General features: G+C 46.1%; 1 protein-coding gene across 7 annotated transcripts in view; it reads left to right on the plus strand.

Annotated features, from left to right (window-relative positions):
* The window catches only part of STOX2 (storkhead box 2), a 191,834-nt gene that overhangs the window by 80,902 nt on the left and 93,031 nt on the right, over positions 1-17,901 (plus strand). The window contains exon 1 of one of the 7 annotated variants that reach the window (XM_043893396.1): positions 6,827-8,881. The exons of 4 other annotated variants lie outside the window; for them this stretch is intronic. In XM_043893396.1, coding sequence (XP_043749331.1) covers positions 8,716-8,881 — 166 coding nt within the window. In that variant the 5' untranslated portion in view covers positions 6,827-8,715. Of the gene's footprint in view, positions 1-6,826; positions 8,882-17,901 lie in introns of those variants that run through there. 2 more of the 7 variants (XM_043893399.1, XM_043893397.1) reach the window with 2 other exon arrangements.

Genomic DNA, 17,901 nt, shown 5'->3' on the forward strand with positions numbered 1-17,901 from the left:
ATGCCCTCCTCCAGGGGATCTTCCCGACCCAGGGATGGAACCTGCATCTCCTGCGTCTCCTGCATTGGCAGGAGGATTCTTTACCTGCTGTGCCTGGGTATCTTCTTTCTCTTTTCTGAACCTGGTTTGTGGATCTTCTGTATTATAGCTATCCAACTCAACAGCACCCACGGTTTCTGTGTTATTTGCTGGTGGCAGCTGTGTCTCCCCCTGGAATTCAGCTTGTTTCGTTATCTGATGCAGAGCAGGATTCCTAGATGAACAAAAAAATCCAGAAAGGGTTCAGTTCAGATCAATTCAGTCGCTCAGTCATGTCTGACTCTTTGTGACCCCATGGCCTGCAGCACATCAGGCCTCCCTGTCCATCACCAACTCCTGGAGTTTACTCGAACTCATGTCCATCGACTCGGTGATGCCATCCAACCACCTCATCCTCTTTCGTCCCCTTCTCCTCCTGCCTTCAATCTTTCCCAGCATCAGGGTCTTTTCCAGTGAGTCAGTTCTTCGCATCAGGTGGCCAAAGTATTGGAGTTCAGGTTTTTTTTAAATGCTTTCCCCCTTAGTGATCAAGAGTAATGATAAAATTGGCTGTTTTTTTCTTGATGCCTTCTCCTTGGCAGCAGTGAATGGGTACATTTGTAGGTTTACCTCAGATCTTCCCTTTAAGAGAGAGATTATTACCATCACAATGGAAACAAATAGAACTCAAAGACTGACTTTCCCCAGGCCCCCAACAAAGACATGTCTCCTTGGCGTCACCACACCTCACTGCCCTCTGTTACTCTGACTGTGATTAGTCTGACCTGGAGATGGTTGCTGGGATCCTGCCAACCTATTCCAGCCCCTGTCCTCCGAAAGACTCAGGCCCCTCTTGAGTTACTTCTCCTTGGTGAGTTCTTGCATCCCCAAACAACTGCTTTCTTTGGGACTAGAATTCACTGGGCACCGTGATTCAAAATAGCCCTGTTGGAAGTGGGTTATAGGTGATGATGTACCTAAGTGGAGAGACTAAGAGAAATTCAGCTTAGGTTTTGATAAGAATGGGAAGACTGAAATATATATGCTGTCTCATCATTCTTAGGACTTCTCCTAGATGTGATTTACCCCATGGATTTATCACCTCCCACCACCTGTCTAGATCTGTTTGCTAAAATGTGCTCCAGCAACAAGTGCTCCTATGGTTGGAGCTTGATGAGCAATTTGGCCTTTTTTTTTTTTTTTTGGTAGCTTTACAAGGGGTGTTTGCACATGAAAGGCTCTGAGAAGTCCAGCAGGCATGTTGTAGCTTTAACACATCTTCTGAACTTAGGGTTCTTTTTAGCCTTGTTTACTTCTATAGAGGTTTACGTCTAAACAAGTAAAGCCTTGTTTTCTTCTATAGAAGAAAAGAGGCTTCCCTGGAGGCTCAGTGGTAAAGAATCCACCTGCCATTGCAGGAGATGCAAGAGATGCGGGTTTGATCCCTGGTCCAGGAAGATACCCTGGAGTGGGAGATGGCAACCCGCTCCAGTATTCTTGTCTGGAAAATCCCATGGACACAGGAATGGCAGGCTTTAGTCTACAGTGATTACACTGTTGGCAGTGATTACTTGCCGGCAACCATACAGGTGGTCCCCACAGGAAGAGAGCATCTTCTAAGAAAGATAATAAATGCTCAAGCTTTCTGATGACATTGAAGCTAGCAGTTTGGGGTCTGGGTGAAAGAGGACAAAGTGTATCTAGCAAATACATGGTTCAGTTCAGTTCAGTCGCTCAGTCGTGTCTGACTCTTTGCGACTCAATGAACTGCAGTACGCCAGGCCTCCCTGTCCATCACCAACTCACGGAGTTTACCCAAACTCATGTCCATTGAGTCAGTGATGCCATCCAGCCATCTCACCCTCTGTCATCCCCTTCTCCTCCTGCCCTCAATCTTTCCCAGCATCAGGGTCTTTTCAAATGAGTCAGCTTTTCGCATCAGGTGGCCAAGTATTGCAGTTTCAGCTTCAGTATCAGTCCTTCCAATGAACACTCAGGACTGCTCTCCTTTAGGACTGGTTAGATCTCCTTTCAGTCCAAGGGACTTTCAAGAGTCTTTTCCAACACCACAGTTCAAAAGCATCAATTCTTCGGCACTCAGCTTTCTTTATAGTCCAACTCTCACATCCATACATGACTACTGGAAAAACCATAGCCTTGACTAGACGGATCTTTGTTGACAAAGTAATGTCTCTGCTTTTTAATATGCTATCTAGGTTGGTCATAACTTTCCTTCCAAGCAGTAAGTGTCTTTTAATTTCATGGCTACAATCACCATCTGCTGTGATTTTGGTGCCCCCCCAAAATAAAGTCTGACACTGTTTCCACTGTTTCTCCATCTATTTGCCATGAAGTGACGAGACCAGATGCCATAATCTTAGTTTTCTGAATGTGAGCTTTAAGCCAACTTTTTCACTCTCCTCTTTCACTTTCATCAAGAGGCTCTTTAGTTCTTCTTCACTTTCTGCCATAAGGGTGGTGTCATCTGCATATCTGAGGTTATTGATATTTCTCCTAGCGATCTTGATTCCAGCCTGTGCTTCTTCCAGCCCAGCGTTTCTCATGATGTACTCTGCATATGAGTTAAATGAGCAGGCTGACAATATACAGCCTTGACATACTCCTTTTCCTATTTGGAACCAGTCTGTTGTTCCATGTCCAGTTCTAGCTCTTGCTTCCTGACCTGCTTACAGGTTTCTCAAGAGGCAGGTCAGGTGGTCTGGTATTCCCATCTCTTTCAGAATTTTCCACAGTTTATTGTGATCCGTGGTAGTCCACCTTATTAGCTGTTTTTGGAAGCCAGAATATCCCAGGTCATATGAATGTGCATACATACATACACACATACATATGAATGCAGACATATATCATGTGGGCTTCCCAAGTGGCACATTGGTAAAGAATCCACTTGCCAATGAAGGAGACGCGGGTTCAATCCTTGGGTCAGGAAGATACCCTGGAGAAGGAATTGGCAACCCACTCCAGTATTTTTGCCTGAAAAATCCCATGGACAGTGGAGCCTGGTGGGCTACCATCCATGGGGTCGCAAAGAGCTGGACATGACTTGAGCGCCTGAGCACATTGAATGCATCGAGTAAGAAATTCCCCCAGTCTTCCAGCTCAAAAACTTCTGAAAAAGCCTCAGTCTCCTGGGACACACTGTTTTCCATATTCCATTTGTGTTCATAACCCGAGCCATACAAATGCCTGATTTTAAGGTGCATATATGTATGTATCTTTTAACTAAGCACGTTTGTCAGATTAAGCTGTTAATATATTTCTCAAATTATATTTCAGGAAGCAGCAGAAAGAATAATGACTATCAGACTCAGAATTCTGATTTTCTTAAAATATTCATTTATTTGTTTGGCTGTGCTGGGTCCTAGCTGTGGCCTGTGAACTCTTAGGTATGGCATGTGGGAATCTGGTTTCCTGATCAGGGAAGCAGAGACTTAGCCACTGGGCCACCAGGGAAGTCCCCAGAATTCGGATTTTTATTTAATAAATATTTTAATCACACAGTTCGATGCATATATCACAGCGTACATAAATATGTAAGCACCTGTTTCGTTTCTGCAGACTTAACTCTTTTTGTGTACAGCAAAGACTTTTTGTGTACAGCAAAGATCACTTATAGTTATTTAGGTCTTCAATGAATGTTCAGTGTACTAGAGATACAGATTCAAAATATCAGATTTTCCCTTATAGAGGTATAACTTGGAAAACCAAAATTTCCTTCAGTTTTTAGATTCAACGTTATTTGTTTGTACGTTTGGTATTTTAAAGATGATCAAATAAAAACTGTAACTCTCAGTGGGCCTTTGAAAAACACTTGATCAACTCAAAGTAAAGACTAAAGTCCCTTTACTCAATAATTAAAACACAGTTATGAAAGACTTCAAACACAAAGCTTTCAGAGTACATAATCAGGCTTCCTTAGTCATCGCATCTGAGCCAGTTACTGTGAGCCATTGGACACAGCTATGAACAAAGCAGAACAATGAACTGCAGTGAATAAAGCAAAAGTATCCCTTGCCTTCATGGAGTTTACATAGTGTAACTATTAAATTCATTCACCTCTTGTAAATCTAATAAACCAAAGTTTTAAATGAGGAGCACATCAAAGTCAAAATTCTAACTTTCAACTTCCACTTACAAGTCTAAAATCTGAGTTGGCCCTTGAACAACACAGGTTTGAACTACCCAGGCCCACTTATAAGTGGATATTTTTCAATAGTAAATACTACATGGTCTGTCCATGGTTGATTAAATCCAAGAACAATGGTTGGGGTGGCAGCTATAAATTATACTTGAATTAACCCGGTTGTTCCAGGGCCAACTGTATACCTTTGAATTAGAATCACAAAGCAAATGTTTGTCTAATTAGTGTCACTAATCTATCCAACATGTAAATACCAAAGGTACAAATGATTCTTAAGCCTGATTAAAAAATTACAAATACTATGAAAGTGATTTGCTGTATCATTTCTCTATTTAATTCTAAGCCATCCTACTGGGAACAACTGGGATTACACAGTTGAGCTTACTTAATGAATGGGTCGTGACCCAGATACTTGATTGTCTCAGGTAGACTGAGAGATTTGAAACTAGGACTAGGGACCTAGAAGTTGTGTATGACCAGAGTGAATCATTCCACAGGACGGATGGACACATCAAGTCTGATTTTAACAGTGGCTCTAGTAATGGGAGGACTTCCCTTGTGGCTCAGACGGTAAAGCGTCTGCCTACAATGCGGGAGACCCGGGTTCGACCCCTAGGTCGGGAAGATCCTTTGGAGAAGGAAATGGCAACCCACTCCAGTACTCTTGCCTGGAAAATCCCATGGACGGAGGAGCGTGGTAGGCTACAGTCCGTGGGGTCGCAAAGAGTCGGACACGACTGAACGACTTGACTTCTAGTAATGGGACTCCACCTTTACGTGGGATTCGTTTCACCAGATGTTGTTTGTTAGATTCAAGTCTTACCTTCATAACTTCTTTTGATGTTGCCACTTACTTTGGATGGATAGTTTCTTAACAGCCCCAATCTCTCCTGCTTTACTGATTTGATTCAGCTGACCCACCCTATTTACTGACTGGTTCTTCTGTGTCTGGCTATTTGGCTTTGGCTTCGAGAACATTCTGTTGAGTATGGACACTGGGTGATATCACTGCTCTGCAAAGGCCAGCATTCAGAGGTGACTGAGTGGAGCTGTAACTCTCCTCCCAAAATACCTATCAACCCACCCTCATTCCTTCATATCAACAATGAATCAGTTTTTCAGTTTTAGGTCAAGTGTGATTCAAATTCAAATCACCCCCCCCCCCGAGAAAAGCCCTGGATGACCCCCTTCCCTAAACAAATTCTTCCCTCTAAGCCCTCTTTATATAGAAATTCTAAAATTACCATTGCTTCTTTGCTTAAAACCCTTCATTGGCTCACTTACTACAATAGAATACAAAACCTTTAACATGCCCTGCAAGTCCTTGCATGATCGGGCTCTTGGCTTCATCCATGATCTCATCATGTGCCTTCCTCTTATGCTCCAATTCCAGCCACACTGGCCTTCTTTCACATCTTCCCACTGAAACCAAGATTCTTTCCTACCTCAGGGCCTTTGCATGCACTGTTCCCACTTTCTGAAACGTCATTCTCCCCACTGTTTGCTTGGATGACTCCATATCCTGCAGGTCTCAGGTAACCGTCATTTTCTCAACAGAGGTGATTCTTCTTTGTAGACCTCAACACAATCTGTGTATTTATTTGCTTAGTCCTTAAGTTACATGAGGCCATGTGTGGTGTTCTGTTTGCCCAGCACCCATCACAGCATATACTAGATAGTCAATAATAATTTGTTGAATTAATAAGTATCACAGTTGCAATGTGTGTGTGTGCTCAGCCACACAATCGTGACCCCATGGACTCCGGCCCACCAGGCTCCTCTGTCCACGGGATTTCCCAGGCAAGAATACTGGAGTGGGTTGCCATTTCCTCCTCCAGGGGACCCTCCCAACCCAGGGATCTAACCCAGGTCTCTTGCATCTCCTGCACTGGCAGGAAGATTCTTTACCACTGAGCCACTTGGGAAGCTCACAGCTGTCTCAACAATCACCACTAGCCTTCAGTCACAACTGTTATAATCATTCATAGAACCACTTTTGGCTCATGGGAGGTAGAGTAATTGTTTATTGAATTGGATTGAGATATCTAAATGTCAGTATCTCATGCATCCATTAATACAATTATTTTTATTACCTTTATGGTTCTTTACACATTTATTCTATACCTTCTAAAGCTGGAGGCTTTCTGTTCTTAGTCGTCCTCTTACAGTAAAGAAGACATTTTAGCATGCCTTTTGGGGAACTGTCCTTTTCTAACTTTTAAAAAATGTCACTGAACATTAGCTAATTGGTATAGGGTTGGTAATAAATCTTGATTAGTGTAAATACACGTTCTATAGGCTGCTTAGTGATTTTTATTTGTTTGTTTACCCTGGTTTCCCGAGAGAGGCATATGAGTAACCCTGGCCCCAGGTTACAGAGGGCAGCCGGGAGATATTGAATGGAAGTTCTAGATTCTATCATGTTTGTGGCGTAAGCTCCGCCCCCTTCTGTGTGGTTCTCCAAGAACCTTGCCCCCCTCCCCCACCCCACCCCAAATTAATGTCTTGGAAAAGCACCAAATTGTGCTAAGACTCCTGAATCTTAACCATTTAGGACTTGTTGCCTTTTTTTTTTCTTTGCGGGGGAGTGGCTGGTTTTTTTTTTTTGCCGTATCAGCCGGATCATGGCCTCATAATGATTTCATATCCCCGTCTCTGTACCTTGGCACCTGCGAAGATAAAAAAACAGCATAAAATACTATTTTGAACGTTGCACCGTCACTCATGGAAAAAGGCGCAAAGGCGTAAGAAAAATCGGCTTTATTTTTGTTGTTTACAACATCTAGGCGTTTTTTGGAAACCCGAAGAAGGTCAGGGTTGCTGGGGAAACGGCTGCAGCTCCGCGCGGTCGGCGTTCGCCGCAATGTGGCCGCGCGCCTGCGACTCGGCGTGACCCCCCGCGCCCCGGGCCCCGCGCCCCGGCCCGGGCGGCGCGTAGCCCCCTCCTCCCGGCCCGCGCCGCGCGCACTGTTGTCCTTGAGCGATTGGTTGGCTGGACCAGAAACAGCTGTGCAGAGCTGAGCCTGCAGAGGGGCTGTGGATCTGAATGCAGGCTGTCGGGCTGGGAGTGACTGACCCCGGGGCCTCGAGGGAGAGAGAGGACGAGTCGGAGCCGCCCCCGCCGCGCTCTCCCGGCGGCGTGGAACCAGGTGCCCGGGCGCTGGCGGCGGTCGGAGAAGCTCCGGGTTGGCGCCCCCTTCCCCCGGCTCTAGCTGCCTTCGGGGTTGGTGCAGGTGGGGGCCAGGCAGGGCACCGCGGATTGCCCCGTCCCCACCGACCGGTTTCTCTTCCTTTCTGCGAGGGGGAGGCGCTAACCCTCAAAAAAATGTAAATATCCAGGCGCTGACTCCGGGCTGGGGCACCAGCCGAGGTCCCAGCGCCCCCGCCGCCGCCGCCGGGTGTTTTGCATGGAAAATGAGAAGCCAGACAGGATCGGTGCTCTTAACTTAATACAGCTCGGCGATTAGCAGGAGGCCGGGCAGCTTCCCGGCTCCCTGTCCATCGATAGCCTTTCTGCGCGCTCGCGCTCGCCGAGCCGCGGTGCGGCCGTGCCGGGTGTCGTCCGGCAGATGCCGCATCCTTGGCAGTCATGGCTCCCGTCGCCGCCGCGGCCAGTAAGTAGGAGCATGCATGTGTAGGGGGGGCACATGCGTGTCGGCGCGCGCGCGCACACTCACACACACGCACACACGCACGCACACCACCCCGAGCCTCGGAAGGAAGGAGGAAGACCGACGAGGCGCTGCAGTCGCGAGGACGACTCGGGCTCTTCGTGGATTCGGCAGGAGCCGGCCTGGCGCAGCTGCTGACTGCAGAGCCTGCCCCGGATCGTGGGCACACGCGCCCCCCACCCCCCGACCCGAGCCTCTGGAATGAAGACTGCCTCCCGAGGACTGCAGGGGAGGCAGAGCCAGCCCGCGCCAGGGACTGCGGGCCGCGCGGCCGGTAGGCCCAGGGGGACACGACTTGGACGCTGTCATCCCCACGCCTCGCTCTGAGTCGCCGGGTGCCGAGAGGGTCTGCCGCCGCCCCCTCCGGCTTCCCGGGCGCCCGATCCCGGGTCAGCCCCGGAGGCCCCGGCTTCCTCATTTGTTTGGGGCTTTTGTGCCGGGGGCTCACAGTTGGCTAAGCACTCCAGCGCTGAATCGGGCCATTGTCTGCGCTCCCATTGCTTCCACGCTGCAAGTCTCGGCGCCCCCACCCCGCCCGCCCCGCTCCCCGCCTCCTCCTGGCCGGGGAGCCTCCTAACGTGCCTTTCCCCCCCTAGGAATCTGGAAGCTATAAGCCGGGCGGATTGCAAATGAAGTGTAATGCATTGTGGGACGTGTGTAAAATCGGAGCCTTCGCCGTGGGGGGGTGTGGGGGCGTGGGGAGGGCCGGACCCGCCGCTGGCGGTGTAGACGCCGACGAGGAGGGGCTGGGAAAATGCGCGCAGAGTCCGCCCGGGTCGTGCCCGCCGTAGACGGATGAAGCCGCGCGCTGCGCCCCGGCGCTGAGGCCCGGAGGATCGGGGGCGGCGGGTCGCCCTCTCCACCATGAAGAAGACCCGGAGCACAACCTTGCGGCGCGCCTGGCCTAGCTCGGATTTCTCGGACCGGGCCTCGGACCGCATGAGGTCCCGCAGCGAAAAGGACTACCGCCTGCACAAGCGCTTCCCCGCGGCCTTCGCGCCCCAGGCTTCGCGGGGCTACATGACATCAGGTTGGTAACCGCGTTTCTGCCCCCGCGGGCCGGGACCGCGGGGTGTGCTCGGGTCCTTCCCGGGGAGGGGACGCGCGGTGATGGATGCGATAAGTTATAGGGAACGCAGGGGAAAAAAAAAAAAATTAGCTCCCATCCACCATTTTGTACCTCCGCAAGATCCACAGCAGGCCCTCTCAATATGGGGTTGGAGAGCTGTTAGTTAGGTAAAATCTGGGAGGGGGACGCGCCAGGCGTTTTGGCTGCACAGATAAATGACCGCCAGCCCGGGCGCCCAGCCTCCCTGGGCTCGTGGAAGAGCCGGCGTCCGCGGTTGCCCTCGGTACCGGGCTGGCTCGCTCCCGCTCGGTGGCCAGTTATTATATCCTACCGAGTATTTAAACAGCCCTTCTTTCTTACAAGGGAACAGGTTCCATGCACAGTTTTGGATGGTTTGAGTCAGGGGAGAGGTTGCAGTCAGGCTGGTCGGCTTGCTTGCACGCAGGGAGCTGTGTCGCGGCTCATTGAATGCATTCGGTGGGGTAATGGTGTGTATGCGGATTGAATGCTCACATGATTCTGCGTGCATTTAACATATGTTGCTTTGAATTAGGTTGTATGGGAAGAATGCAGGCAGTATCATGTGTTTGCATGCCAGATAGGAAGGACAAACAAGACGGTAAATGAGGATGAAGGCTTCAGAAAGGGTTTCGTCTCAAAACGCATAGAAGCCTTTCTGAAGGCGCCAGTTAGTTTCCTTTGGAAATGCAGCGGAATGGCTTTGCTTGTGTGTCTTGGGAGCCCAGGGATAAAATCCTCGAAATGCTGAAGGAGGAGGACTGTGAGACTTTGCTCCTTGTTTTCTTTTTTCTATTGACCACTTCTATGTAGCGATGTTTAAGACACCAATTTTGTTTGATTTGGTTTTCATTCTGAATGAATTCATTTTCTTGGAAACAAAATGTCATGGAAGAACCGAGATTATATTTGAAAACACATCCTGTACCAGACCATTCTAAATCCTGGGAAGATTGCTTTAAGCTTACAGTTGGTACTTAAAGTGTAGCTCTACTATCTCCTAAAACAGCAAGTTGTTTTTTTTTTTTTTTTTTTTTTTAACCTAGGCCCAGTATTTCATGCTTTAAAAATGTCTTGTGACCGCACTTCCATGAGTAGAAAACCTAAATAAAATACCCATCTTTTTTTTAATTGCAAAATCTGGTGACATAAGGATGTACTGTTTTGGCAATAAGGCTCCCTTGATTTTCCCGGTCATGAAAAACCAAATTTGTAAAGGAAGTGACAACTACAGTTTATGCTTCAGTAATTGAAGTCAATCACTCCTGTGGTTGCTTTATTCTTCAGGCTGGTGGCAGTAAATTTTGAAATACAGCTAAATCCAAACGTAACCTCAAAACATGTCTGTCCATAAACCCATGTCTGTTCTGGGTGTTCAGATAATCTCAGGTTTCATATGTTTGAGGTTTGAATGTCTTCATTCCACTGTGAATGGTTCCCCCTCTTTTCTTTTTGCCTCTCTTCAGGAATCAGTACTGATACCAAGTGTGAGGCTGGGGGGTGGGGGGCAGGTGGCGGTCATTTCTTCAACAGACCTGCAAGACTCTCTAAGAATTTCAGGCGTATTCCCATGGAGCCCATTCTTATCTCTCTTGGCATAGCATCATTATGATCACCGTTTCCTTCTTTGCTAAAGAACTTCTCTGCTATTGCCAGTTTTGCAAGGTATTTTTGAGGGCTTGAGGAAGAAGCTTTTCATTTTCTTTGATTCTCTTGTTTCATTTCTTGCTCTGCACATGGCAAGCTGGTCCTGAGGGGATACTGAAGTATCAGCTCTTTCAGGCTGGTGGAGGTCTATGTAGATTTCACATTAGCTTACTATTGAGAAAAGAAAACCCAAAGGTGGGGGAAGAGGAGCTATGTGATTCATTCAGCATTTCATGGAATCTCCCCTGCCTCAAGCAGAGCACCTTGCTAGATTCTCATGGGGCTACAGGGTTGGATGTTATATAGTTTTGTCCAAGGATGGAAGTGGTTATTTATTCTTTGTTTTGATTATTGTCCAATACATATAATAAAAGGGGTTGGGGCTCATGGAAGGATCTGATAATTATTAAACAAACTCCTCCAATGAACACTGGGAGAGTAGGTGCAATCTTATATACACATCTTTCTCGGGGAGCTTGGAAGTAGCTTATCAATTTCCTTTCCAAAGATAAGTATTGATAGTAATAGGTGGTATATTGAGACACTTGGAGATCACATGGGAGAAGTTCTCTTCCCCTTAACAAATGTGAGAAAATCCATTTGTGTCAAGTTAGTGACTCTGGGTACAAACAGACCCTTTGTCATTTAAAAACAAAACAGAAAATGAAGCAACTTAGAAACAAGTGAGGCTTTTCATATTTCTTCTGTTCAGTCGTTTGACATAATAGCTACTAGTAATAGCTACTAGTGTTTATCATACTTCTTCTCAGTAAAAAGAGATTTTGTTGTTGAGTTCAAAGGACAAGATAAGCTTCAGAGAAGCATTAAATGACTTAATTTCAGTTGAGGTATTTTTAGAAATCCCCATCCAAAAAAATTCCTTAAAAATATTGTGAAAATCACTTTTTCTTTTAACTTTAGGAAAGAAAAGATCCTTAGAAGTTTTAATAGTTCTTCTTTTGGTCTGGCCTCCTGTCACACAGTAGGTATTTCAAGTTTAAATGTGTTTGTTTAAGGCAAAATTATAGGCATTCCATAATAGCTTTCTAATGAGACAGCACCTTTTCAAACAGTCTTTTCTTCACTAATGCATAATTGCCAGTTTGAAATGTGATTTATAGCAATAGGCTTGACATTTAGCCTTAGCTTTTTCGTGTACCTTGGGATAAACTACACTTAAGCTCAAGAGGTTAAAATAGACACATCTAAAATTTAAAGAGATCCTGCAAACAGATGGTTAGATAGAGAATTCTGAAACTTTAAATTTTAAAGACTGTGCTTTATGTGACTATTTCAGCCCCCAACTCATGCTACCAAATCAAAAATAATCCTAAGAACTCACAGGCCTCCTGGCAACCAGCAAGTTCACAGGCCATGAGATGAGTTCATTGTTCATCTTGAATGTTAATTTCCCAAGGTGGTTTCTGGGCAGAAGGGGAAAAATCTTGCCTTTTGTTCAAATCAAGATGAATAATATACATCCATGATCTGAATAAGAAAAAGGGTTAGGTCAAATGAATGTGGGGCTATTATTCCACAGTTTCTGAAACTAGAAATTATGATATTACTTAGAGGGAAAAGTAAAACTACCCACAAAGAGGGAAGTAGCTATGTAATCCTTAGGGCTTCGTATATGGAAAGCTGCTCACCTACCTTCATGAAATGATTTTCAAGGCACAGTACCTTTGTTAATGAAGGAGTTAGAACTTTCTCTGTTAGGATCTTGTGAACTGTGACCTCTTTATGCAAATAACACAACTGACTTTTAACTTTCTTCCCTCTCCTCTTCCCCTGCCCCAGGGTGGGGGGGGGGGGCGGCGTGGCTGCTTCTTTATATTGTACATGGCATGCAACCAAGTTTGGGGACATTTCATTGATCAAGATTGGAAAGCAGCTTTGTTTTTTCACTATAAAGGTTCTACGGCGCACTTGCATGAAAGGTATCCTTTATGAACTCGACACCCCAAAGTCATGGTACTTTTCGGTGAATGCTTGTCATTTGAAAGAAAAATAAAGCAGAGAGTTTTAAAGGATTTGAAAAGGAAGCCCCAAATTGCCATCTGAAGAAAATATAAGTCAGTTTGGCCTGCTGATCTAACTAATGTGAATCAGCGGGGGGGAATGGCCAGGACACCACTTTGATGAGTTTATGAGTTTTCATTTTTTAGAAACTAATTCTGGGGCACAGTGGATGGTGTGTCCCAGTTCCTTATGTTCTGTTATTTTGAGAGACGTGAGAGTTTTCGGGGATGGGCACCCAGGGTTCTAATCTGGGCCTGCCCCAAACCAGCTGTGTCCCTGGTGGGTCCCATGACTGCTCCCGTCTGTAATGGGCCCCCCGGCCCACATTTCCATCACAGGTTTGGGCTCCCTGGCGGCTCTGTATTGAGCAAGGCCGGGATTTCTGAGCACTTACACAGGAATGGTTAGAAATAACCTTTGCCCTTTCTTCTTATTGGAGTCATGTGCTTCCATACCTGGGGTGTGTGGGAAGAGTGCGCTTTTGACGACGGAGTCTTATTTCCTGTCATCCCCAGATGTTCCATTAAGTGACTGTGTTAGAGCTTGTCCTGGTGACCGGACTGAGGGGAGTAGGGGGGCTGAGGGACGAAGCCCTGGCAGGTTCTGATCATTTGTGAGTTTTCATAAACAGCATCCTGTTGCCTCCTGTTCCCTGTTTGTGGAGATCCATTTCCAGCCTCGCTGCTCCAACTGTGTTTTAATTTGAAACTACCTGTGTTGACTCCTTGCATCAGGCATGTGGGAGTGAGGAATATTATACTTGGTGGTGAATGACTTTATTCTTTATTTCCCGGGAGAACGTGAATGTGGTTGCAAAAGGTCACCTCTCTTGGTATTTCAATATCTTTTATACTCTTGTGAACGTTTTTATTTGAAAAAAGGAATATGAGCATATTGTATAAAAACCTTAGCGTTTTTATACCTCCAGAGCAATTGTGGCTTAAATTCTCTATACCCCAGAGAGTTAGGGCCATTCAGACACTGGTTTGTTCTTTGGTACAAGATTGCTTATGCTGAGGGCAGGTAGAGCCAAGGAGCGAAGTCTGGTTGGATCCTTGCCGGTGGGAACGCATGCCGACTTTCGCAACTAGGACAGGTTTTGTAGATCATCCATAGAAACTGTGTGAGGCCTGATCTGTCAGGTTTAGAGGAGAGGTTCTTGTAGTTCGTAAGAATTTAGACTATAGACTCTATAATGTAGCCCTCACCAGTTACATGAGAGAGAAATGACGTGGGTAATTTTTTTTTAAGTTGATAGTAAACTTTTCCTTAAGTAGTTAATCTCCAGACTATTTTTATTTGACATCGGCATGCACAACCAGTTGGCCAGAACATCCCATTGATTCCTACCACCTAAATAGTTCTAAAATCTGCCCCTCCCCCTTTATCTCAGTTGTTTGAATCTTCTGTTCTATTAGGATGTCTTCTAAACCGACCATGTCCAATTCATGCTCCATGTGTCCCCAGAGGGACTTTATTTTTTATTTTTTTTTAATCCCTCTTAGAGCAAAACTGATCATGTTACTTTCCAACCCTTTTTGATGTTTCTCGTGCCTGTGAGTGAAGTCTGAGACCAAGGCTCCTCATGGCGTGACCTCCCTTACTTTTCCTTCTTTTCCTTCCCCCACCCGCCCTGTGTTTCAGGCTCTGGAATCTCTCTATCTTTGCAACATCTTGTTGCTGTTTGTGTGCCTTTTGTGACTTATGTCACTCCACTGAGAATGTGCTCTGTATCTTTAAAGGTCTGATATTTAGCTAATGTATAAGGCTAATGCTATTGAGCCTTCCAGAACAAGCTCATATGCCCCCTCTCTTTCCACAGCACATCACTCACATGACATTTGTTTTATGCGTGTGTTATAGCAACATGGTTGCGTTGTATTGTACCTCGGGTTTACTGCCAGTGAATTCCTCAGTCTTGGTATTACGTGTTTGTATCAGCCATAGAGCTTGGCATATATCAGGGACTCTGGAATTGTTTATTGGACAAATGAATAAAACATGGCTTCTCTTTAAAAAGTTTGTCCGTTGAAGAGATATCTTGAATTCCTAATGTGAGTCATCCTTTTGTACTCACGAATATTCTGCTCGTCAAGGACCTCCTGTTGTGGTTGGTAGGACCAGCTCTCTGTGAGTCAACCATTCGAAAGTGGTAAATACTGGAATGTAATCAAGAGTTCAGTGGGGTGGTTGATATGGCTGGTGTAAGTGGAACAGGAGTTCAAAGAAGAGATGCCAATACAAAACACTGCCTGGAGGGAGGATTTCCTTGTTTATTGAAAGACTGGATAAGAGTTGAAGAGAGAGGAGGAGGAGGACTGGGGGAGTGTTGTAGAAGCAATATGAACCAAGGCATGCAGCTGGCAAGGAACACATCAGCGTGAAATTTGCCATACTGTAGCTGTGGGATGTAACTAGAAATAATGTGTAGCTCGGTCAGGTAGGGTCTTTAAATGTAGATGAGATTTAGAATTTATGGGGCAGAAATTAGATTCATGAGTTTGGGAGAGAAACAAGGAAAGGAGCATCTTAGGAAGAGGTGTCTGGCCGTGGCTGGCAGGGTAGATGGAAGAGATGAGAGTTGGGAGGCTAGGAGGCCAGCTGGAAGGTGGTGGAAGGGACAGACTGATCAAGCAGTAGGATGTTGAGGGACCATCCCAGAGCAGTGTTTCCCAACGCTGCTAGGCATTAGCACACCACCCTTGAGAACTTGTAAACCAACTCCACATGCCATCTGTGCTTTGATTTATGTAATAGTTCTGTTGAACGCTACCCACTTTTATATTTAAATGGGTGAAAAAAGAAGCATTTTTAACTTCATATGAAATGATGGGTTTCATTTGACAGTTATTTTCCTGACCCCTTTTACAATTATTATTATATCACTATCTCAGTAAAAAAACATGATCCAACCAGACACCACCTGAAATGTGGTGGTGCTCACTCACGTACCTGAGTGGTACTCACGCCTCATAGTGAGAACTCGTATCAGCCAAAAAAGGACGGATGAGCGTGAAGGGCAGAGGGAACATTTCTGAAAAGAAAGGACTGGCTGTTCCTTTGTAAGTGACTAGATTGAAGAGGGGAGAGGAAATCAAAGGTGAATCAGAGATTTTTGTTGGAAGAATGCAACACGTGACCAGGAGGCTTGGGGGGGAGTGGGGCAGATGGTGAGATCCATGTTGGACTTAAAAGAGTTGGTTGTCTAAGCGGAGAAGTAGGTACACACGTGATGGGGTAGTTTGGGGGTCACCCACTTAGTGTTAATGAGAACATGGAAATGCCTAAGCCGTTGTACTTCCCATTCTGCTTCCTCGAGGGGAACAGATGACTTGCTTATTTTTATTTCCAGCAGATGGAAGGTCAGTTGGATTCCGTTAACGTTGGATCCTACTTGGGTTTCTGAAAACCCGGAGACTCGAGGTTAGGATTTAGAGATCATCTGCTCTCGTTTCCTAAAAGTAAAGTGCTTTTTAATGCTTGCATTTGTTTGATTAGTGTTTGCACTTACTCAGAAGCCCTTGTGTTGTTGATACAAGGGATATGCTTTTGGTATCTCTAGTTCAGGTTTGAAAAGAGTTTAGAGCTCTGCAGACAGCAGCACAAAAGACTAGACCAGCTATGTAAATAATGTATATTTCAAACATCTGTCATATACCGATTCCGTTGGAAATTTATGGCTTAGGTAACTCATATACACAGTTAAAAATCTCCATTTATCTTCCTACGTAAATCCATGATGGCCCCTCCAGGCCAAGTTTTCTCTTTTTGAAGATAAAAGAGAAGTATTTGGCAGGTGCCTGTGGGCATTAGAGGTAGCAGGACTTATGCCCAGCCCTCTCCTTCTGATGGCCGTAGTTTCAGAGAGAGAGGAACTGTCTATCTCTGTAATTAACACCCCCACCTCAGCCCTACTGCAGATTCCTGACTAAGCCGACTCCCCTCCGAGAGCTCATAGACCATTTATTGCCTTCGGCACATCCAACTTTTGCTTTGAAATCATTTATTTCGTTATTAGATGAAATGAAGGCCCCTATAATGATTGAGGTACCATGGATAACTGTCATTTTTTTGGCTGCACAGCAGGTGAACTCCCTCCCCCAGTCTGTATATTTCCCCACTGTCGTGAGTTGAATGTGTCCTCCCCAAAAGATAACATCCAAGGCCTAACCCATGGTAACCCTGAATATGACCCTATTTGGAAATAAGGTCTTTACAGATGGAATTAAGTTAAGATGCGGTCATGCTAGCGTCGGATGGGTCCTGCATCCAGTACGGCTGATGCCCTTAGAAGAAGAACAAAGAGACACAGACACAGAGGAGGCATCCATGTGAAGGTGGGGGAGGGATTGGAGTGATGGGTCTGCAAGCCAAGGCAGTGTGGGGGTTGCCCGCAACCTCCAGAAGCCAGTAGAAAGGTGTGGAAGGGCTTCTCCCCCAGAATCGCCAGATGGAAACAATCCTTTGGCTCTTGGCTTCCAAAGCTGTCAAGAGAATAAATTTCTCTTTGTTTTAAGCCACCCCAGTTTGTAGCACTTTCTGTCAGCAGTCCTAGGAAACCAGTATACTCACCCCATGGACCTTGGGACCCCATGGACCCCATGCACCTCGCTTCCCTGTGGAGACTGAACTTGACCATAGCCCTGCTGTCCTGGCCTGCCTGCCTTGTGGCCATGGTTTCACCAAGTGTTCACTCCTTTGCAGACTCTGCATCTGGCACTTGTAGGGCAGTGAGGGGTGGTCCCTGGGTGGTGGTGGTGTAGCAGCAAGATGGCATTCTGCAGGCAGCGTCCCGTGTGTGGCAGTGTGGGCAGTGCCCGCTGCAGAGTGGTTTGAGCTCGGCCTGGCTGCCATGGCATCCTCGCTGACGTGGCTCTGAGTTCCAAGCCTGGGTCTCCAGGCCTCCCTGTGATCTTGAGTTTCTCAGTACTTTTCAGTAAATTCCTTTCCCGAGAGGCCGTGTAGCCGAGTGATTTAGAGCAGACATGTAGCTCAGATGGCTTCATACTCCAGCCTTTCCAGTACTGAGTGGCTAAACTTGGACAAATTACCTCTTTTTGCAGGGCCTCAGTTTCCTTACCTGTAAAATGGGAATAATAATGATATGTATGTATCCATGTGGTTTGGGGTGAATTATGTGAATAATACGTGTAAAGTATTTCTTTGGTTCCTGTTGAATAGAAATGGAAGAACCCCAGGGGAGGGAGGTGCGGGGGGGTTTCAGGATGGGGAACACATGTAAATCCATGGCTGATTCATGTCAATGTATGGCAAAAACCACTACAATATTGTAA

The sequence above is a fragment of the Cervus elaphus genome, chromosome 32, assembly GCF_910594005.1.
Source record: "Cervus elaphus chromosome 32, mCerEla1.1, whole genome shotgun sequence".
In the NCBI taxonomy this organism is placed as follows: Eukaryota; Metazoa; Chordata; class Mammalia; order Artiodactyla; family Cervidae; genus Cervus; species Cervus elaphus.